The following is a 23,712-nucleotide window of genomic DNA, read 5'->3' as shown; positions in this document are numbered from 1 at the left end:
TATATATAGGTTGGATTAAATACAAACTAAAATATTGTACAAAACGTGCGAATTGAAGGTTTCACAAATTTCTGAAGGTGGCATTTTTGTAATTAAATGGTTTTCATATGATAACTAGAAGAATTATTTTCCTAAGTAGAGTAATTATATTATTGGATATGATGATCTAAACATGTAATTAGAGTAACTTTTGTCATAAGTAGAGTAATTATTTAACTGGTATTATGAGTTAACATAAATTAGAGTAATTTTCAATTTCAAGTAATGTAATTTTTATTATAAGTAGAGCAATTTTCAATTACAAATAATATAATTTTATTACAAATAGAGTAATTTTTATTTTCAAGTAGCGTAATTATATATAAAAGTAGAGTAATCAACATTTATAAGTAGAGTAATTTGTGAAACAAATGGGTTTATAATTTGTTTGATTTCATAATTACTCTAGTTATATAAATAATTACTCTAGTAGAGTAATTATCATATCGTCTTCTACATTTGAGCATCCTTTAAAAACCCTAAAAACTTTAAAATCTTTAATCGACTGGTTATCACATTACGTGGGCTCAATTGAACTGTAAGGCCAATTTAAATGACTTGCGATATCAAATGACGAAACCCGTTATATATTTATGGTCAAGATTAATATTTAATGTCGGCGAGCAAAACCGGACACGAAATCAGAGCTTCGAGACGCGCGTTTAGCTTCAACGGGGAAAGCTTCTAGAATGTTAGTTGTTTGGCTATAAATAGAGCCTTATGTTGTTATCTTATGTGTGTGTTTGATGGTGTTTTCAACCCACCCAAGGGGAGCTCACCTTGGGTGGGGTCGGTTCGTTTATTAATATATGTTTCATCTTTTGAAACCGACAATGGAGTCGTTCACTATTTATATTATCGTTATATTATTTTGTTTGGTTGTTTGATTTCGCCACACCCGTCTCGAGCGCTTATCAAGAACAAAGTCGTTCGTCGTCGGATCTTATGATTCAACTTTGTTCTTGATATTCAGGGTTATATTTCCGCTATTACCCGAACCGAGACGTTAAAACCCGTCGAAGTTAGAAAATAAAGTTTCTAGATCTAGAAACAAAGTTGGAAATAAGCGTGTTTGAAGCTTCTCCTTGTAGATCCGGATGTTCGGGATCTACAAGTGCCATATCCGGGCGTTTTGGGAATCGTTTCGCCATACACCGAAATTCCGGCAAGCTTATGGTTCTTCTCCGGCGACGATTCTAGATATTGGAGACGTACATCAAACTCTGACATAAGTGTCGGTTATCTCTGATTGTTGCGACTGTGGGATGAAGACAATGGTTGTGGGTTTGGTGGCCGAAAATTGAGTTCCGGTGTTTATGGCGGCGGCGGATTCGTTGATTTTTGTTAGGTGAGTATGACGGCGAAATGATGAAGAAGGAAGAGGTTTTAAAAAATCGTCAAAGCACCAATGCCACTTCTTTCACTCCGACCACCATCATCCCTCCAACCACCTCCACCAGCTGTAACCACCATCGCATCAGCCTCTGCTACCGGAAACTGATGGGCGCCAATATTCGAAACTCTTTTTTGGATCTCATGATAAACACATCACCAGATGTCATGAATGTTTTTCTTGCCAACACGATGGAACCGAATATCCGGCTTAGTTTTCCGTCAACAATTGGCCAGTGACAGTTGGTGGTGGCGGTGTTGTAGGAGTAGATGAAGGATGACGACTGATGACGGGACAATGATGTGTGATGGTTGCCGATGACATAGTATCGGTGTACATCAGTTGTTCGTTTATTTGATCGGATTTGAAGGATGTCGGAATACATTTTCCGATTGAGTATATTGTCGGAGACCTTCGAAGGCTGGTGTACAATGTAAGCATTTGGCTGCTGTCCTAAGAAGCTGCTAGGGTTTCTGCTTGAGGCCAGATTCACATGTGCTAATGTGTATATGGGCTGCATCTTGGGCCACATTACATGGTATAACTCTTTTCTTTGGGCTTCATTAGTTTGTTTGGGCCAACATTATTTATGGATTAAGCCTCCTAGTCTTTGGTCAATGGTGTTGGGCTGAACATTTATCTAGGTTTCTTTTGGGCTTGATTATGGTTGTGGGCTGTTGAAATCGTTGGAAAGTGTTTACAAGGTTCATTTTTTTTTTTGCCAATAAATAATTGTTTGCGTGTTGACCAAACTGAAAAAAGTCAAAATGATCGGATTTTCATCATTGTTGGACCGTGTTCAAAGCTTGTTATTTCTATATTATTTTCAATACCTTCGAGAAGTTGGACCCGTGGGGTGAACTTTGAACAAATTGGATATGGATTTGGATTTAAAGAGGAATTAATAAGTTTTGTCATTTGATCGATGAAGCCAGTAATTCGAGATTGATTTGTGGATATTCGAGCTCATCTCATGCCTATATACAACTTAAGATCCGAGAGAGCGGACAAAGAAGCGAGACCTACTTCAACATTAAATATAGGTGGGTAATACCTTAAGAGGGTGAATTGAAACGAAGAGGCTTCGGTTTATTAGGTGATTTGTGAAGATGCGAGACACGGTTTGACAAAGTTTTGAGATCACAAGTCAAGGGGGTGATTGTAAGGCCAATTTAAGTGACCTGCGATATCAAATGACGAAACCCGTTATATATGTATGGTCAAGATAATATTTAATGTCGGCGAGCAAAACCAGACACGAAACAAGAGCTTCGGGGCGCGTGTTTAGCTTCAACGGGGAAAGCTTCTAGAATGTTAGTTGTTTGGCTATAAATAGAGCCTTATGTTGTTAGTTTATGTGTGTGTTTGTATGGTGTAAATCATCCACCCAAGGGGAGCTCACTTTGGGATGGGTAGGTTCGTTTCTTAATATATCAAATCTTTAACCGACAACGAGATCGTTCATTTATTTTATTTTTATATTATTTATGTTCAGTCGTTTGATTTACCGCACCCGTTTCGAGCACTTATCAAGAACAAAAACGTTCGTTGTCGGATCCGGTTTCGGGACCTACATGAACGATCCCAAAACTCAAATTGAAGTGTACGGCTCATGATTCTGATTCTAAAATCAAATTAATTTGATGAAGATACCGAACGATTTTGTTGGAATTTGGGAAATAATTTGATGGAAGTTATTAAATTTGATGAAGACGTAGAGTGATGTTTATTTGTGGAGCGTGAAGAATCAATTTCCTGTTATTTACGACTAAGACCCCACCCAAATTTCAATTTTTGTTCAGTTCGTACGTTTAGTACCATTTTTTACTTTGTACGATAACTCCCCTATATATATATACATATATATATACATATATATATATACATATATATATACACATATATATATACATATATATATACACATATATATATACATATATATATGATTGGAACGTGTGAGAACCATTTGAAAATTAAGAACTCTGAGAATCATTTTGGAACACAAAATAATGTCTCCAAGAAAAAATATTAAAAGTAATTAAAAAAATTATAAAGCCAAAAAATTGCAAAAATAAAAAAGTAAAAAAAACCCAAAATGTTTATATAGAATCTCGGTTTCATTAAAATAAAAACCAACATGGTGAGTTGTAAAAACTTTAAAAACTAGCATGGAACACACAATCAATTAAATAAGTATTGAATTTGTGGCTGAGATTAAGAGAACGTTTGGTATGCATGAATGATTGGGGGAATGGAATGATTCATTACGTAGGAATGAAAAAGTGGTGTTTGGTTGCTTAATGTAATGGATTCATCCATTATACATGGAATCTCATTCCATTAAAACCATTCATTCCTACCCCCCCCCCCTTTTTTTTTCATTTCATTGCTCCTTCACCCTACTTTCTCAACAACACAATCACCACCTAACAACAACTACCACTACATCGCCATCACCGACACCTTACCGCCACCATCGCCACCATCACCGCCTCTGCCACCACCACCTTACCACCACTGCCGTCGCCACCATCGTTGCTGTAACCACCTAAAACATTATCACCGCCGCCGCCTGACCATCACCGCACCCTACCATCGCCATCACTACCAATGCTACCACCGCTTGACCACCGCCACCCCCACTTCCACTGTCGTCACTGCCGTCACCATTTTCGTCGCCGGAACTAACACCACCACCATCGCCATTGCGATTTTTTTTTTGTAAAAAAATTATTTTGAGATAGGAGTTTTTTATTATTTCTATTTCAATCATACAATTTTTTACGATACCAAACAACATAAAGTAATAATTCATTTCATTCCCATAGGTTAACCAAACAAAACAAAGGAATTGAATGGTTCATTTCATTCCTTCTTCAATTTCATTTCATATTTATTTCATTACCTACAACCAAATATACCCTAAATTTAATTAAAAATAAGATTGAGAGAGAAAATAATTTTTTTAAAGACGTGTAATGATTGATATATGTGCTTTTTGCGCCATAATTACGCATGACGTAACTAAATTATGCATAAAAGTCAACTAGTTACGCAACGTGTGAAAAGTATACCAACTTATAAAATAATCACACAATTTATAATGAAACTTTTACGCTTAGTGCGTGTCATTTGTACAATAACCTACTGTTCAATCTTTCTTATAGTTGCCAACCTCTAGCTTAGCTTAGTAGAATACTCTCAACAGTTGCTGACGAGAACGCTGGCAAAGCAAGGCCAAGATCACTACTATTGCATACATGTTCTCTTCATCCATTCCGCAATTTCATGTTTAGCTTTGCGCCTATGCTACTCATTTCTTAATTATCGTTTTGCTATTTAAGTACGATTTGCGTTAATAAAACTAAGGACAAAAATTGATTCATACTTCATGTCATATTAATATTATGCACTTGATCATTATGATTGATTCCACGATTGCAATTGCGCAATTGATTTGAGATCAATGTGTTTTGGTTAACTCGAGAGGTAAATTCATCTCTGAAGCGCCTATATATACATTCTAAGGTTAAAAATACGAGTAAAACAGTTATGTAGAATAAAGACGTATCGTTTCTTCAATGTACATAATTACTTCATAATAATACAAATAATTGTTTTGGAGCACAACAGCTTCTCGTACGACTTTTACAAACCCGTTCACATTGATCTGAATTAATGCTGCACTTGCTCAAATCACGAAGGTCACCGCAACAACAATGATTACGTTTACTGAGATCAATCTCACAATGTGGAGCACAATTTTTTGGTGGTGGAACCCCAAATGCTCTTATATCACTATGTTTATGTTCTACACCTATAAATCATAATATGATAATATTTTACCTTAAAAATATGAGATGATAAAATGGTTAGGCGATGAAAACTTACATTGATGGCACACGACGACCACCAAAAGGATTGTATAAAAGATCATAGCATGCGATTTCACGAGCCTCACCATTGTACCATGTGACGTTGAGTTAGTGTTACTCGATCCTATAAATATAATTATAATGATAAATGAAAAAGTTTGTCTTATAACAGTGGAAATACGACTCTATTTGTTTGCACATATATGGATCATCACTTATGTGTGTTTTAAGAATAGCATTGGCGTGTGGGTCTATATCCATGCATATAGTACTTAAAAAGAATAAATATAAATGTTATAAGTAGATTTTAAGTTACTATATAATAAGATTAAAATATATATTAGTATATGAAAGTTTACATATACGTAACAAAATTAGGTTGATTTATTTTAGTGCACATCATAAATCACATTTCACTGCAAATAGTCGTTACGAAAATAGTAGTGAAAAAGTTTTCTATTTAGCACACTAGTTTGAGAATCACTCAACACTCAAGGGTATTAAAAAAGAATAAACATTAAGTATTACTTTTATGTCAAGCGGAGAAAGGAAGTTTTGAACAACATAAAGCTGTGTTGATATCTAACGCATATGTTACTTCCCGTATATGTTGATATATAGCGTGTAAGGAATGTTAGCGTATATGTATTAGTGGTAGCGTATATGTACATATACGCTTGCCGATATTAGCGCATATGTTTCTTAGTGTAGCGCATATGTTAGTCTATAGATACTTGCTTTTGTAATCACTTTTAGGTCGTGAATGAGAACCATGATTTGAATGATTTCAAGCTGTTTGAGAAATAAAAACCATGAACATATCAATTACATTTGAGAAAATTCGGAGACAAAATTATGGTTTCAAAATTAAAGTTTTACAGGAAATTGAGGGTGAAAAGGATTACTTATTTAAGTTCAAAAAGGAATTTTTTATTATTATTTTTTTAAAATGACTTACGATTCTTTAAAAGTAGTTTTTAAAAAAGATTTAATTGCAGTTTTGACTCCTGTGGTGAATTTTTTGCTGGTATCACACCTGTGGTGGTCCTTTTTTGCAATTGGATTTGCCATCCTATCAAGTGTTTGGTTGGCCGTCTAAAAAGTCTGTGTAAAAACGATTTTGAACCCTAGGATGAACATAATTTTGATTCACTTAAGCGATTCTTCAAAGATTTGCAGTGTTGGACCTTGAGGTATCGATTTTCAATGAACACATACTCTGTATCTACAAACTGGATATTGTTTCTGTGTAATGGCTGGTGTTGTACGTCTACCTGAGGAGGAGCATCTTCCCCTGTTCGACCCATACTCTATGTATGGTAAGTAGATTTCGATTTTTTTTATTTTTTATTATTATTATTTTTTTGCTTGAGTGTTTAAAACAGGTGATTACCACAATGTTTAAAATTGTGATTTTATCGATACTACAGGTGATGGGCATACCACACTGTTTACAATTAAGGTTTTCCATGGGGGTAACTTTACTCCATATCCAAATATGGAATATGTAGAAGGTAAGGTATAGTACATTGATAGTGTTGATACTGAGGATTTTGGCACTAAGCCACTAATGTGTTGGAAGTGATACTTAAGGCTCTAGGATACCCAAGTGATTTTGTTTTTTACTTTCATTATAAGGAGCCACATGTGTATATGGATTATGGGATTAACCCTTTGGGTGATTACAGTGACTTCCGAACTATGTTTCTCAAGTAAGGGTTGGTGTTAAGCTCATTGATATATGCGTTGAACATTGGAATTCACGTATATATTTGGAGAACAGAATTTTACAGAAAGTCATGGATTTGAGACTAGTTGTACCGAATACAGTTGAACTATCAAATTTTAGTTCAATTTTCTCATTTCCACCACCAAATCAGCTTCATCTTCTGTTGAAGCAAAGGATGAAGATGAAGAGGATGGTGATGAACATGAGGATATTGATGAAGACGGTCCTGATTATATTCAAGATGATGAGTATAATGTGTTAGAGGACAATCATGTTGGCATGAGTCAAATTAATGCTAATTGATTATGAGGTTAGCAAAAATGAAGTTCAGGCTAATGTTGATTATGAGGATGATGATTCTGCCACACCTTTGCAAAAGGTGGCGGCTAGGGTAAGAAGGAGAAATAATCAAATTCTTAGAAATACCATTGCTGATCTTCCTTTCTATGTTGGGCAACGCTTCCCAAATAAGGAGACCATTAATGAAATTGTTAAATCTTTTGTAATTAAGCAAATCTTTTAGGTAAAGATTTGTGTGTTTGGGTAAGAGTCCGAGTTCATAATTAAATTGGGAGGGGGGAGGGGGGGAGGAGTCCTATGGACAACTAATGAAAACCCCAAGAGGGCAAATGGCAATGGTCCAAATAATGAAGGTAAAGGAAGTTCCATAGGCCCAAAAGCAAACCCCGAAAAGTCCACTAAATCCACTTAACCTTTTGCAATTTAGATCTCAAGGCAATCTGACAAGCATGAGTGGTGCGTGGAGACCATAAATAAAACTCATGATAGTGTGCAAACAAGAGAACTTTGTATATTGACTATGACCACTCTAGCCAAGGAGATTGGGCCGATTCTTGCATAAATCCATAAATAGCCATGCATGATCTACAAAACTTAGTCCAAATCAACTCCAGACACATGTTTAATCCACAAAATTCGTAGAGCAAGGATGATGGCTACAAAGAAGAAGGTAGGATATTATAACATCAGTATCATAAGCTGAGAGACTATTGTGATGAAATATTGAGAGCTAATCCTTTTAGCACTATAAGAATAGATGTGGAACATGGTACCCTTGAAAGCACTACTAGCCAATTTAGAAGAATATACATACGTTTTACCTCAATGAAAAGAGGGTTTAAGATGTGTGAACGAGATATAGTTGGGTTAGATGGGTGTTTCATCAAAGGTCCATTTTCTGGTCAGATCTTGATGGCTATTGGTATGGATGGTAACAATGGTATATTTCCATTTGCATACGCAATTGTGGAATCTGAAAGTTATAAATCCTGGTCATGGTTTTTAGATATCCTCAGAGATGATATTTTATTAGTGATAGACAAAGGTAAATACGCATCTTGTATGGGCATCTCCGCAAGTGTCCATACGTAGAACCGATGGAATTGACTGTCACACCTCAACCTAACGGCAGACAATATTTGTATCATAGCTCAAAGAAACTAAAGATAATAATAATAGTCAATATCTATTTTTTTTTCATTCAAATCATCATGTACAAGTGTTTCACAAAACAAAATAATCCAAAACATTTACATCGATCACAATACAACAAATATTTCTTTCTTTTATCCTAAGTCCAATCTAAATTTTCTACTTCAATTCATCTAAGATAACAACCTGCAATATGCATAAAATTAATTTGTCAACAACACATGTTGAGTGAGAAACCACGGGTTGATATAATAATAATAATAATAATAATAATAATAATAATAATAATAATAATAATAATAATAATAATAATAATAATAATAATGAGACTGAAACAATTCCTTGCGACATGTGAATAGCATCAATTAACATAAGCAAGAGTAGATGCGTCTTTTCATCATGCCAAAAAGTCAACGGATAAACACGAATCAAGACTTGTACCAAACTTAGCACGCTTAACTATTGATAGTCAACTACATCAAATATCTAAAAACCTTCCAAAAACTTGAAATATTTCAAACACAAACTTTTGTTCACGAGCACAAGTATGAGGCTATCTTCATGAGCACCTAGACATGTTCATGAGTAAAGAGATGCGCGGGAAAAGATATGCTCGAGATAAAAATTTCATGCTTGAGGCCAAAATTATGATCTGCTCAAGAAAGGAAAAAGAATAAATGCAAGGCTCTAGATACATATGAAAATCCTAGAGAGCCTTTGGAGCCCTTTGTGCCTACATCTGGTGACCAATTTTTAGATGTGTCTTTTTAACATGTTATTAGATTCGGATCTTCACTAGTCACCAGTAAAGTTTAAAGTTAGGGCTATTATTTGTCAATAGAATATAGTTGAAATTATTTAAAACCAATATTAAAGATATGGGTTAAGTTAGGCAAGTTAGAGTTAATGCTTTTAATAGATATAAAATATATTTATGTAAGTTGTATTCGGATTGAACATTTCCACCGACAGCCTTCAACTTGTGTATCCATTAACATGACACAAAAACATGTATGCATATATAAACTAGGTTAAGTACTCATGTCTTACATGGGTTTGACAAATTAAATTCTGTAACTGATAATTTTTAATAAATAAAGTTGAGTAATGTATTAAACAAGTATGAAGTTAAATTACAACTACTGTTCACAATCTTAAGAGTAAATCATAAATCTCTAAATACTTCTTTCGATACATCATTAAACGATACACTAATAATATAGTAACAACTAAAGTAAAATAGAATTATGAGAGCATAAACGGTATAATCGGAACAACACGAACCAGTCATCACTAGAAGAAAGCTTTCAATCAGTCGAAGAATGTGCAGTAAAAGAGAATCAATAAAGTTTTGATCGGCAATATATGGATAGAAATAAAGAGATTACAATTACCGGGGGGGGGGGGGGGGGCAAGTTGGGTTGAGTTAAAGATTCACGTGTTTTTAACAGTGACCCGTTAAGTAAGCTTTAGGAGTTAAAATGTTTCATATATATGTAAATGTTTTCTTATATATATATATAAACGATATAATTTATATTAGACAAGTTAAATAATGAAAATGTTCAGTTATAAAAATGTTTTATAAACAGACCTAACGTTTTTTTTAAATAAAATACATTTTGTAAAGGCAATTAGAAAAATCATTAAACAAAAATATATATTAATGTATAATTAATAGGAGAGAAAGGTGGGAAAAAAATGTAAGAATGCATAGACAAGTTAAATGATGAAAATGTTCAGTTATAAAAATGTTTTATAAACAAACCTAACGTTTTTTTTAAATAAAATACATTTTGTAAAAGCAATTAGAAAAATCATTAAACAAAAAATATATATTAATGTATAATTAATAGGAGAGAGAGGTGGGAAAGAAAATGTAATAATGCATAAAAGAATGATATATGGCAAGAGAAAAATTTTATTTATTATATAGTATAGATACATAAAGCATATAAGATTGAGCAATAATTTATTTATCGCTTGTTTTTTTAACGGTCAACAAATCATTTAAATGGGCTACTAGTTAAACTTATCGCATCGGGATACACTCGTCTTTCGATCCGGGAAAAAACCCCAAACTAAGGCCAACATCGGTGACCACTCTCCTAAGACACGACAGTACAGTAAGATAAAACTCGTTCAGTTCAAGAATCCAACTGGTGAATGTCGCATACTCGTCTAGTCTAAGTCTCTCACTTACTCCACCACTAGCTCATTTACACTTTTAACATTATCTAACTAGCCATAGCAAATTATGAGTAAAAACTTCAAATATAATATACGAAAAAAAATATGACATAATTAATGATGTAAAATATAAAACCGGCCTGGGTTCAGTAAATCAGTTTCTAAACCAGCCCACTTCATTTAAAAAAAAAGGCCTAGTTTGGTATGTTCGGAAACAACCCAAACCAGCAACAATCGGTTTTGAACCCGACCCGATTTGAAAACATGCAAAAAAAAAAAAAAAAACCCAACTTTTTTTTACCCCAACTCTGTTTATAACTCAACCCGAATCAATTTGATAGGTTAAAACTGTTTTCCTCTTAAAACGGTTTATAGTCTGAACCGGTTTTTTACAATTGTGTTGACTGGGGTGACATAATCGTCAAAACCCTTGTAACAGCAAATCTTGAAGCATATTTGTGAAAATGGAGAAACCCAATAAAAAGCAAGTGCTTTTATTCTACTGTGTTGAATCTCAAGAACTTGCTCGCAAGATTTCAGATCTATCGGGTCTTATTCAGCTCCAATCCATCAACTGGAGGTATTATTGCAAAATGGATATTAATATTATTGCTGGGTGTTGTTATTATTGCAGCTTTGATATTTAGAAATTGAAACTTTTAAGTTGATTGAAAAGATGATAAAGTTTGCATCTTTATTATTTGCAGCCCGTATTCGGGTTTAGGGTTTAGGATTTATTGAATAATATTGAACTTTAAAATTCTTGAAGTACAATATATATTGTGAAATACATTAGGGGGTTTTTGGATATTTACTAAGTTAAAACATTCAGGTTGCTTGAAAAGATGATAAAGTTTGTATCTTTACTAGTTGCAGCCAGATTAAGGTTTAGGGTTTAGGGTCTATTGGATGATACTGAAACTTTAAAAACCCTAGAAATATAATGTAAAATCTGAAATGTATTAGGGGCTGTTTGGATCTTTATTAAATCAAAATATTCAGATTGCTTAAAAAGATGATAAAATTTGTATCTTTACAAGTTAAAACATTCAGATTGCTTGAAAAGATGATAAAGTTTGTATCCTTACTAGTTGCAACCAGATTAGGGTTCGGGGTTTAGGGTTTATCCGATGATACTGAAACTTTAAAATCCTAAAACTTTAATTTAAATTCTGTAAAGTATTTGGGTCTATTTGGATCTTTATTAAATAAAAGCATTCAGATTTATTAAAAAGATGATCAAGTTTGTATCTTTACTAGTTTCAGCCCGTTTAGGGATTATTCGATCATACTGAACTTCAAGTATCCCGAAAATACAATTTAAATTTTGAATTACATTAGGGGCTGTTTGGAATTTTATTAAATCAAAACATTTAGATTGCTTGAAAAGGTTATAAAGCTTGTTTCTTTTCTAGTTGCAGCCCGTTTAGGGGTTATTCGAATATATTGAACTTTAAATATCCTAAAAATACAATGTAAATTTTGATATACATTGGGACTGTTTGGATCTTTATTAAATTAAACACTTTGATTGCTTTAAATGATTATTAGGTTTGTACCTTTAGTCTTTACAAGTTAAATCATTCAGTTTGCTTGAAAAGATGATAAAGTTTGTATCTTTACTAGTTGTGGCGTGATTTGGGTTTAAGGTTTAGCTAATGTCTAATGACAATGAATTTTAAAAACCAATGTATATTCTGAAATGCATTAGGGGCTGTTTCGATCTTTACTAAATTAAAACATTCAGATTGCTTAAAATGATGATAAAGTTTGTATCTTTACATATTAGAACATTCAGATTGCTTGAAAAGATAGATAAAGCTTGCATCTTACTAGTTAATCTGTTATTTATGCTTAGTTTAATAGTTTTTAGTGAAAGTATGAAATTAATTTTGATTATCTAATTGTTTTGTTACATTTTACTTTCAAAATCATAATTTTGACTGTATATTCCATGTTTTTAGGAGTTTTGATGACGGGTTCCCTAATTTATTCATAAACAATGCTAAAGATATCAGAGGCCAACATGTTGCATTTCTCGCATCGTTCAGCTCACCAGCTGTCATTTTTGAACAACTTTCTGTTATATTTGCACTCCCGAGGCTTTTTGTTGCTTCTTTCACATTGGTGTTACCGTTTTTTCCGACGGGTTCTTTTGAAAGAATGGAAGAGGAGGGAGATGTAGCAACTGCATTTACAATGGCACGAATATTGTCAAATATTCCCGTGTCAAGAGGCGGGCCCACGAGTTTAGTTATTTATGACATACATGCTTTGCAGGTCGGTTTCTTAGTAGAAAACAGTTCAAGATTTATATTGGTTAGTTGGATAATTGCTTAACTTTTAATGGTTTTAATAAAAATTGTATCTTTGCAGGAAAGATTTTACTTTGGGGACCATGTTTTACCTTGTTTTGAAACCGGGATGCCTCTTTTGAAGCAACGTCTTCAACAACTTCCCGATGCTGATAATGTTAGTAGTATATATTAAGGGCTGTTTGGATTTGCATTTTAAAGTTAATAATCGTTAAGTGGTTTTAGTGTATGGAAAATTCGATTATGCGTTTGATTAGTTAGGGGTCAAATAATAACTTTCATATTTTCGAGGGGTAGAAGTAAAATTTAATTACCTTGTTTTTTTTTGGTCATTTTACCCAATAAAAATCATAACATCAAACATACCCATTTTCAAATTTATGACATTTATACCCTTTCCTTAAATCTTGCATTTGGATATGCAAGTTTGAACTATAAGAAAAGAGAAGGGTATAATCGTCATATTATAAATTGTATTTACTATTTAATGAGATAGGTAAATACGAAGTTTTTAGTTTTTTGAGTGGATACACTTGATATTAATTTTTATGTTTTTACTTTTTATATAAATCTCCAGGTTGTGATCGCGTTTCCAGATGATGGAGCTTGGAAGCGATTCCACAAACTGTTGGATCACTTTCCCACCGTAAGTTTAACCTTTTTTCTTAAAATAGTAAATAAATTTAAGTTTCTTTTCTATTTTCATAAAGTATATTATTGTCAATAACAGGTGGTTTGTGCAAAAGTTCGTGAAGGTGATAAACGGATCGTTAGGCTGAAAGAAGGTGATCCTGCTGGTCGCCATGTAGTAATCGTTGATGATTTAGTTCAATCCGGAGGCACTTTGATCGAATGTCAGGTACGTTAATATTTAAAATCTTTGCTAAACGCATTCTCGTTAATTTGTCTCGTATATATTTTTTGTGATGCAGAAAGTTTTGGCGGCTCATGGAGCAAACAAAGTTAGCGCTTATGTCACTCATGCAGTGTTCCCTAAAAAGTCATGGGAGAGATTCGTTCACAAAGACGGTGGTTAGATTGATATCTCTATCTCATAGTTTATGTTATAAGAAATAAGTAAATAATGTGATGTATTCATTTATTATATTTATATTTGTGTGCAGAAAACTCGAAGAAAGCGTTAGAGTACTTTTGGGTCACAGATTCGTGCGCTAATACTGTTAAAGAGATTGCAAACAAAGCTCCTTTTGAAGTCATAAGTTTGGCTGGATCTATTGCAGATGCACTTCAGATATGATGTATCATTCATTGCCCGAGGCGATGATGCTTGGCAAAAGCCTAAGAGTTTAGGAGGGGAGAAAAATGTTTAATTTAACAGTTGTCGTCATTTTGACATTTTGTTATTAAGGGATAAGGCATATGACAGATTCTAGAGGTACTAATGCTTGATCTATTTTGCTCTTTTAAGTGTTGAAGAAAGGTGTTGTGTTGAGCATTAATAAACTTTTGTAAACCAGTGTGTAGTCGCCAGAAAGTTAAATCTTGGCAATCTTGACTGCATGTCAAACTGTTTTAGGTCCGTCATGGGTGAGTTAATCAAGCTCATCGAACAACCTCCTCACAGGGTCGTACAAAGGGGGTGTGAAGATTTTACTGCCGCCAGCACCCAGTCATGGCTGCCCAGTTGTGGTGACGATGGGGTGGTTGATGTGGCAGTGGTAGATATTGGTTGGGTTGCAGAAGCAGCAGTGTTGGCGTCACTGGCAGTGGTGCAACCAGCACATGATGGCCATGATGATAGATTGTATTTTTTGTCGTACAATTTTTTTACAAATTAAATTCCTCTTTAGACTCCAATTTATTTAAATTAAGCATATCATGTTTATGTCAACCCATGAATACATGTACATATTATGTGTTGACAGTTTCAGATTTGTGTCATATTCAGGTTTGACCCGTCAATCCACGAATACGAACCTTTTAGCATCCCCATCTTACATGTACTGATGACTCAAGATGAGGAACAAGTCCGTTTTAAACGACCAATAAAGATCAGAAATGAGAAAACGTACCTAAACCGACCTGTCCTGTTAATCCATAACAAAATCTTACACTCCCCCACAATTTCGGCCTACCTAAAAAAAGCAAACACAGATTTCCTTCAAGGCTTCATGGTCAAAAAACAATGAACCGCATGAACTACAATGTCAACTCTAACTTGGTCAGCGCAACACGCTTTCTTTTACAAAAGACCGCCCACCGACCTGCAAGAAACAAATATCCAAACAACTAATATCGTTACAGTAACAATCACTAGGTTATATTAGCATTTAACAAAGAATGAGCAACTCACGCGTATTCAAGATGAATGTTCATGAACCGAGCGTTCTCTTTGCTTTGTGTTAATGTAACAGAACCATCAATAACCTGATCCTGCTCTATATCTATCGGTTCATAAAAATACACCATCGTCTGCCAAAAAAATTAAAAATTAATAAAAAGTACCGCAAAATATTAAAAAGGAAACCTAAGAGTACCTGTTGCCAATGTGTAGGAGGGTCCTCGGGTGCGGTTGACAAAACAAGTGCTTCATCAGGATTGGCCCGTTTCCTTCTTTGACCACCAGTTGTTTTAGTTGACTCGTCAACTGAAGCTGACTCAGCAGTATTAGCGGGCCCACTAAACTCGACATCGAACCAGAATGCAAACCCATTGAAAGAAGCTGAAATAATAACAAAAGAAAAGAATTAGTTAAACTAGTATCGAATTAAGTTGCCAATAAAAATTTAGGGACTTTATTTACCTCGCATCATAGATTGAAATTTAAAGCTTGATGTAACAGATTCTAACTCTTTAATTGTGATCGTATAGCAATCGACATGCTTCACCTGTTTCCAGTTAAACAAAATAATAAAAATATATGACGCAAAAACATTAATATTATAAATATGAAAAGAAACTAACCACATGTGGCCATGTAAGAACATTTTCTCCACTAATTGTCTCCACGGATGGCTCTTCAAACGCGCACTGTTTTGCCAATGGTAATATCGGAGACACTGTAATAATAGAAAATACAATATACAAATAGAATTATTACTTATACATGCATTCATGCATATAGAAAAATTTTCACTCACTGTCAATTCCATAGACATTGCGCCAAAAATCAACACTTTCTGCATATCTGTTAGGATGTGTAATGGGAGCCATGTATAGCTGCAGTAAATACAATGAAAATAATTAAAATTTAATTATATTGTTTAAAGATAAGATTATAAGTTATAACCGTTGACGATAATAAAGATATAAGAGCATATACCACTGCGTTAGAAGGAAGGATAAGACCACCAGGTTTTAACCAGCGGTCTCTGGCAATAATAACACTCCCAAGCATGCTCTGCAATACAACAATAATATTAGATACAAAATAGAATCATAAACTCAGGAATAACATGAAAGTATATAAATAATAAAAACAGTTACCTCATAGAGAAGCATATAACCCATCCACTCGGAGATTATAACATCAACCTCTTCATCAATTTGAACATCCTGCACGCAGACGATAAAATCTCATTATTTGGACGGTAAAAAAATATGAATTATATCAAACTTAAGTACCTCAACACGTCCGTGTAAAACAATAATTTTGTCAGAAAGTTTGTTCGCCTTGACAACTTCATTTGCCTGGTTCAAATTTTTTAACAAAACATTAAATTCAAAATTATCCTTTTTGTCTAGATGAATTAAATATGATGAAAATATTGTTAACAACATTATCGTAAACTGTTAGAAATTGAGTAAACATACCTGCAATGCTATCTCACTGGCATCGACTGCATAAACCTGTTAAAACATAAAGGTTAACATTGTAAAAAAATAGTCATTTAATGCTTAAAAGATCTTACTCGTTTTGCGCCTGCTTGAGCACAAAATATTGAGAGAATGCCAGTGCCACAGCCAACATCTACAACCACCTATGACACAAGTGATAGCAATAATATTATGAAGTCAGAAACAAAAGACAGTGAAAAGAAGACGAACTTCATATCCGTGTTTCATATCTAAAACTAGAATACAAGAACCATCGGCTATTTTGCATGAGGTTCTGCAGATGAAGATGCTATAGATGGTATGCAAGTTTTATAATTTATTGAACATGATTCATTATTTGAACAAAGCGTGTGCACACAGATTATACCATATTACATAATTTAAACCAGCCCCTCCAAAACAAAGGCATTTTATATATCCATGGCAATACCATGAACAAAATTCCATTAAATGTTAAGTATAAATTTAATACAATAACTTTTCTTACTTTTCCTTCAATATGACTCTGATGTTGTAAAATAGCAGTCCTGTAAGTTTCTGTTCACACACGATCCTGCAGTATATAAGAATGACGAAAACGTAAATAGTGGAAATTAATTTCCGCTTGAACAATCATAACTGAAATTGTATAGTCTATTCTGCATAACCAAACTTAATAAAACTGATATAGGCTATAGCAACATGCTGCAATTCCATATAACAAAAGTAATGTGAATGCTAGAAAAATATAAATGAAAGCAAAATTTCTCATGGTATACTAGTACTCTCTTAAATGTAAGAAACATGAATCTTTATGGATGCTAAAATGCACATACGGTAGCGGATGATAATCGAGACCTGAATCAAAGGTTAGCGAAGTGGCAAGTAGCTTTAGAGAGAAAAGGTCTAAGTACGTGCCGATCTAAAGCGCATTCGTTGCTACAAGCGTAGAGCAATTAGAGGAGTATTGCACGACAAGAGATTCTCAACAGGATTAAAGGGAAAATAATATAGGGTTGCAGTTCGCCACTTCGCCCAACTATGCTCTATCAAACCAAATGTTGGGCCATCAAAAAAGCACAGGCAAGAAAACTACATGTCGCAGAGATGAGGATGTCGAGGCATATGTGTGCCCACGAAAGGTTTGACCAAATAAGAAACGAAGTTTTTCAAAAAAAAAAAAAATTGGGAAGGTACGCGTTTTGGATAAGACAAGGTAACAGAAATTGAGATGGTTTGGACATGTACAGAGAAGACAAATGACAGCACAGTAAGAACTGTGAACTGTGTAAACCATCACATTGGAGGAAAGGAGAAGCAGTAAGGGCGTGCACAAAACCGAAAAAACCGAACCAAAACCGACAAATCCAAAAAAAAACCAAACTGAATTAGAAACCGGCGGTTCGGTTTTGAACTTTAGCAAAAACCGAAATACTGGTTTTGGTTCGGTTTTGTATTTTGTTAAGAACTGAAAAAACCGAACTGAAATAACAAAAAAAATGAAATAACCATAATATCTTAACCATAACCATTAAAACGAAATCTGTCGATTATTTGTTTAGTTTTAGCATAAGGTTAATAACAAATACATTTGGTTTCTGCATATGGTTAATAAGTTAATAACTAATAATACTGGTACTTTTAGCTTTGATTTTGATTTTAAATGTATCTTTTATTAGCTTTTAATATTTGAGGTCCAAATATTCAATATTCTATTAACTATTCATTTAAAGAAAAAAAATATCATGCCCGGTTTCAATATCATGGGTCTAGTTTTTTTTTTTTGGCCCAAAAAGTTTTGGCTCGATTAGCAAAACCGAAAAAACCGCATCCAAAATCGAAACCAAACAGTTTTAATAAATCATAAAACCGAAAGTTTGGTTTTTGGTTCGGTTTTAGTTACAAACTGAACTAAACCGCACTAAGCACCCCCCTAATAAGCGGAGTCAGACCCAATTACCCAAATTGACATGGGATGAGCAGATGACTAGATTAAGCAGGATTTGACTCATGGCGAAGCATAGTGAGCCCCCCACCCCACCCCCCCCCCCCCCCCGCCTGGTTTTTTGTGCTGTGTAAATTTATTCGCTTCTAGCTCAAAAAATTTTATACATAGTGTAACTTTACCCGTTTTCGACCAAAAAATTGAGGCCGGACCCCCTTTATGAAAATTTTCTAATACATTTTGAGTCCAGCACCTAGCGTTCTCGTCCGAGCTTCGCCACTGTTCGGGAATAGGATTTGTTGCAGAGACAAATAAAGGTTATGCACTTTTTTAAAGTGTGCACAAATTTGTGTTTAGTAATATGATTTTGTCTATACAAATACAAACAAAAATAGGGAAAACAAAATAACAATAATAATAATAATAACAACAACAACAACAACAATAATAATAGAAAGACAAGTAAAACTGAAACAATAATAAAATTAAAATGTAGACATAAAACTAATCAGTACCTTAATCATCTCTTCGTGAATACCAACATGAGAATAAGACTGAAAGTAAGCCTTATCAAAATCCGTACAAGGAGGCGTCTGTATGTCATGATGAACCCTACTACGAGTTGACCTATGAGATGGCTTCCATGGCTTCATGTGATCTGATTGGTGGTGGCCGTTACTGTAATTCTAGCCGGTGGTGAAGAAGACATGTCTGCCGTCGATGTTTGTGGTTTAATGTGTTTGGAAGTACGAGGGGTTAATGTTTGTTTGTTTGTTAACTAAAGCAAAGTACAATGTCCTTGTGTTTGGGACTTCCTTTGGGTTGGGTTATTTGTTATCAATGTTTTGAATTTTGAAATGGATCTATTTGGATTTTTATTTGGGAAAATGACCAAAATAGTCTATCTACGTAAAGAGATTCTAACCACGTAGTCAAAGATTCTAACTTTATCTTCTAAACTTAATATTTTCAAAAATAGCCCTCTATAACTCATCTTTGACCATGTATTAGGAAATCTAACGCGTCTTTGACGACATGTTAGCAAAACACATTGTCAAAGACGCGTTGGATTTCCTAACACATGGTTAAAGATGAGCTAGGCCTCCAAACACGTAGTCAAAGATATGTTAGCATCAATCGCGTAGTCGAAGATATGTTAGCTTTTTTGTTTGTTTTTTTATATATTATATTTTTATAACTAGTTTTACTAATATTTGTTTTTCTTTTATAACTTTTAATATATAAAAGTTTTATATTATTTCAAATATACCGACGAGAAATGTTTACTTTTATCTACGGACCGACATAAATTTTATTTAAAACCGAGCGGGGTTAAATTTTATTGAATATTTCGATATTGATTTGGCAAGGCTCGAGTTTGAGTTAATTTATGTCGGTCAGTAGGTAAAAGTAAGCATGTCTCGTCGGTATATTCGAAATAATATAAAATTTTTATATATTAAAAATTATAAAAGAAAAACAAATATAAGTTAAACTAGTTATAAAAATATAATATTAAAAAAACAAACAAAAAAGCTAACATATCTTCGACTACGCGATTGATGCTAACATATCTTTGACTACGTGTTTGGAGGCCTAGCTCATCTTTAACCATGTGTTAGGAAATCTAACGCGTCTTTGACAATGTGTTTTGCTAACATGTCGTCAAAGACGCGTTAGATTTCCTAATACATGGTCAAAGATGAGTTATAGAGGGCTATTTTTGAAAATATTATGTTTAGAGGACAAAGTTGGAATCTCATTTTGTAGATGGGCTATTTTGAGGATTTTCCCTTTTTATTTTTTATTTTTTTATATTACTTTTTTTAAAGGGTATCCGTAAATTCGTAATTGGTGTTCTTTTTATCTGATGTAGTAGGAAGTTTGGGTTCGATCCCCCATGAACAATATTTTGGGGAGGCATGGGTGGTTCATGAAGAAAGACTCAGATCTTTGTGATCTACGGTTTGATCTTGAGAACGTCCGAGTTTTACCACCAGTGGGCCTTCGGGCAGGTGGGTGGGTGGGTGGGTTTTACTCGGAACTAGAGATAACTTGGAGAAACTTAAGGGCTCTGTCGGCTACCCAGCCGATGGTGGCCTTTTGTCATTGGGTCAGCCCGTATGAAGTACCTTGGCAATTATCTATTTGTTGATTGTTAAAGAAAATCTGTAATTGGTTCTTTTGTGTTTTGATTGGTTTTAAAAGTATAAATATATCTACTTATTCTAATAAAGTAAAATAAATGTGGACACTTGTCATGTTTTGGTTAATTCTTATAATTTTTTTCCCTCTAAAACTAATATACCCTAATATATGTAATAAATCAATAATGATTCACTTTCCTTTTACACTATATTTATATAATATCTATATGTTTTTATAAATATAAATATTAACATATTATTTTACTATATATTTCAAAATACTTGGTGAATTTAAGAAATCAACAACAAATCATGCTTCTCACATGAAAATTGTTTCGGGTTTTTTGTGGAACTTAAATTTGATTTTATGGGTCAAAAGTTGGTAAATAGATTGTTTAGTATAAGTTAACTGCATTTAGGTTAAAATTTGTAACAGGTCAAAAATAAAAATTTTGAGTATTTTTAAAAGTTTGAGAATGCAAAATAGATTTATCGTCAAATTTGTTATGGGTTCTAAGTGTTGACTTTAAAATGTCAAAAGTATAAAAGTTAGAAGTTTAAACATGATTCGGGTTTCAAATTTATTTTTAAGGGCATTTTTTGAAATAATTAAAAGGTTCGGGATTTGGGAAACTGACTATCTTTCCCTCAACTATTAAAATATAAGAAAAGATTGCGAACATTTTCGATGTGCCACCCCCATGCCTATCAATGCTTCGAACTTTTATCAAATTTGAAATATTTATGTCAACATTAATTTTTCCTTCAATGGTGATCAGAACGTTGTATGGGAAGCATATCATGCAAAACTATGCTCAAATGAATATTTACAAAATTGAATGGGATAACATGTTATTTTTTATGTTGTCATTATGACAAAGTCGAGAAGCCTTCTGAAACTTATCAAAATCTTTTTCATGGTGTAGCTCAAAAAAACATAGCTCTTGAAGAACATCCATTGTTACAATTTAATGTTCTACTTTCCTTTGATGGGTGGTACATTGATGAATATATCAATAAAGGTAACGCTCTTTTTATATTTATGCTGAGTGGTTAGAACTACTATCGTAGGAGAAACTTTATTTTTGAAATTGGTTCATAACCAAAAGTCTTTCAATTATACATATATGGCACCGGGAATGAATTTTTCAATAAAAAGAAGCATCCTCTGGTACGTTTTTGCACAAACATTTTTTTTATTAAGTTCATTTAAAAAAATTATTTTGTGATATATATATAAATAAAATCAATTTATGTACACATTACAAGCATAGATGTAATACATTTTTTTCATATACATTATGTAATTAGATTTTTTACTTATAATTTTATAATTTGAATTATCCCGTGTGTGACACGGGCTCTAAAATTAGTTATAAATAAATTTAAAAACATAATATATGAAGTATATGATTGGAAACAATATTAGATATCGCAAGAACGAGAAAAGAAAAACAGATGTGTAGTAGATTAAGAGTAAATGGAAAGACAAATCCTTTTAAGAAAGAAATGTGAGTTATAAAAGTTCTCTAAAGAATTGGATCCAATGTGAGATGTAAAGGAAGTGAGACTAAAGGGCAGACGTAAAAGAACGTTGCAACCAGAAAAGGTGATATAACAAGTGTGATCGGTGATTAGGGTGTTTGTTAAGAACACTTTTATGTCCGGGGGGGGTGTTGTTCAAATTAACAAAATAGACATTGACTTTTAATCATTTAAAAAAATGCATTCAAACCATCAATCAAACAACACCAAATAAACACCGTCTACTAGCCACCACTTTTTGTCGTCGGCCGAGGGTCGACCCCTTATTTATACATAAACTATTTTTATACATTGTTTTCATGGATCGTTTTAACGTATTTGTGAATTCTTTTTTCCAAGAATGCTGGTTACTTTTTTCCAATGATGTATATGTTGGTTACTCTTTTGAGTATGTTGGTAAAAACGTTACTTTACTTTGCTTTTCCTTTCTACTTATTGGATTTTAGTATACCTAATGTAGATGGCTATGTATTTACTTTCATTTTACTAACTTCTCACTCCTATTTTTCAAGTTTGAATCATAAAAATATGAGTATTTAATCAAATTTATATAGCTTAAGAGTCTCAAACTTTCATAAACCAGATAATGAAAACCCCTAACTAAAGAAATAATATAACCCTAAAACTTGATTCGTAAACTAGATAATGAAAACCCCTAACTAAAGAAATAAAATAACCCTAAAACTTGATTCGAATACATGGTCATTTGCTTCGCCTTGGGCACAAGCCGCTTTGATAGCTAACCCGAAAAGGATATTTTTTGTTAAAAGACGGCATGAGTTATGTGGTTCTCACGACGCGGTCATGTCGTTTGGCAAAGGGGGAACACATGTATACCATTTTTTGTTTATTACTATAATCTGATTATAGCATCTGTATTATTACAATAACAATCAAACTTTTTACAAGAGTTTGCATCATAAACATATAACCAATTGTACATTTCTTTATTCTTCATCTTCTAATAAAATAATGGTATGCCACCAAAAAGAACATTATGCCATCAATTTGTATAATCACCAAATCTTTTGATTTGATCAAATTCCCAGCCAAAACATATGCACATAAGCAAGGACTTGAAACCGCAAACCCACCCATCTAGCTTTCTGGTATAGAGTACAACCGTCCCGGAAAAATAAGAAAAAAATATATATAAAATCATTTAATAAAGAGTTAATTTACTCGTGTGGTCCCTGTGGTTTGCCCATATTTTAAAAACTACATAGTCTTTGAAATAGGTGGGGTTAGTTTTTCCAGTTAAGTGTGTGTGAAATGACTAAAATACCCTTAATGATTTTTTAT

General features: G+C 33.4%; 2 protein-coding genes across 2 annotated transcripts; one reads left to right on the top strand and one right to left on the bottom strand.

Moving 5' to 3' along the window:
* The first annotated feature begins 11,139 nt into the window (after nucleotides 1-11,139).
* LOC143624750 (ribose-phosphate pyrophosphokinase 4-like) lies at nucleotides 11,140-14,287 on the top strand. Its single transcript, XM_077095301.1, has 7 exons — nucleotides 11,140-11,261; nucleotides 12,646-12,961; nucleotides 13,058-13,153; nucleotides 13,574-13,642; nucleotides 13,727-13,855; nucleotides 13,929-14,028; nucleotides 14,121-14,287. Exons 1-7 carry the CDS (start codon nucleotides 11,146-11,148, stop codon nucleotides 14,252-14,254), a joined length of 960 nt encoding a protein of 319 aa, XP_076951416.1. The 5' UTR covers nucleotides 11,140-11,145; the 3' UTR covers nucleotides 14,255-14,287.
* Nucleotides 14,288-15,292: 1,005 nt separating this feature from the next.
* Nucleotides 15,293-19,396, bottom strand: LOC143624749 (putative protein arginine N-methyltransferase 6). Its single transcript, XM_077095300.1, has 12 exons — nucleotides 19,234-19,396; nucleotides 17,282-17,347; nucleotides 16,869-16,937; nucleotides 16,771-16,806; nucleotides 16,582-16,647; nucleotides 16,444-16,512; nucleotides 16,280-16,357; nucleotides 16,098-16,176; nucleotides 15,922-16,016; nucleotides 15,761-15,845; nucleotides 15,495-15,679; nucleotides 15,293-15,429 (listed from the first exon to the last, which is right to left on the bottom strand). The coding sequence occupies exons 6-12, from the start codon at nucleotides 16,465-16,467 to the stop codon at nucleotides 15,307-15,309; spliced, it is 669 nt and encodes a 222-aa protein (XP_076951415.1). The 5' UTR covers nucleotides 16,468-16,512; nucleotides 16,582-16,647; nucleotides 16,771-16,806; nucleotides 16,869-16,937; nucleotides 17,282-17,347; nucleotides 19,234-19,396; the 3' UTR covers nucleotides 15,293-15,306.
* Nucleotides 19,397-23,712: the final 4,316 nt, after the last annotated feature.

Source organism: Bidens hawaiensis, unplaced genomic scaffold (assembly GCF_021521415.1).
Source record: "Bidens hawaiensis isolate Kalapana, Puna unplaced genomic scaffold, B.hawaiensis_p1.1 tig00003961_1, whole genome shotgun sequence".
Classification (NCBI taxonomy): domain Eukaryota; kingdom Viridiplantae; phylum Streptophyta; class Magnoliopsida; order Asterales; family Asteraceae; genus Bidens; species Bidens hawaiensis.
The sequence above is the reverse complement of the archived record's forward strand: the minus strand, read 5'-3'. Positions and strand labels throughout refer to the sequence as shown.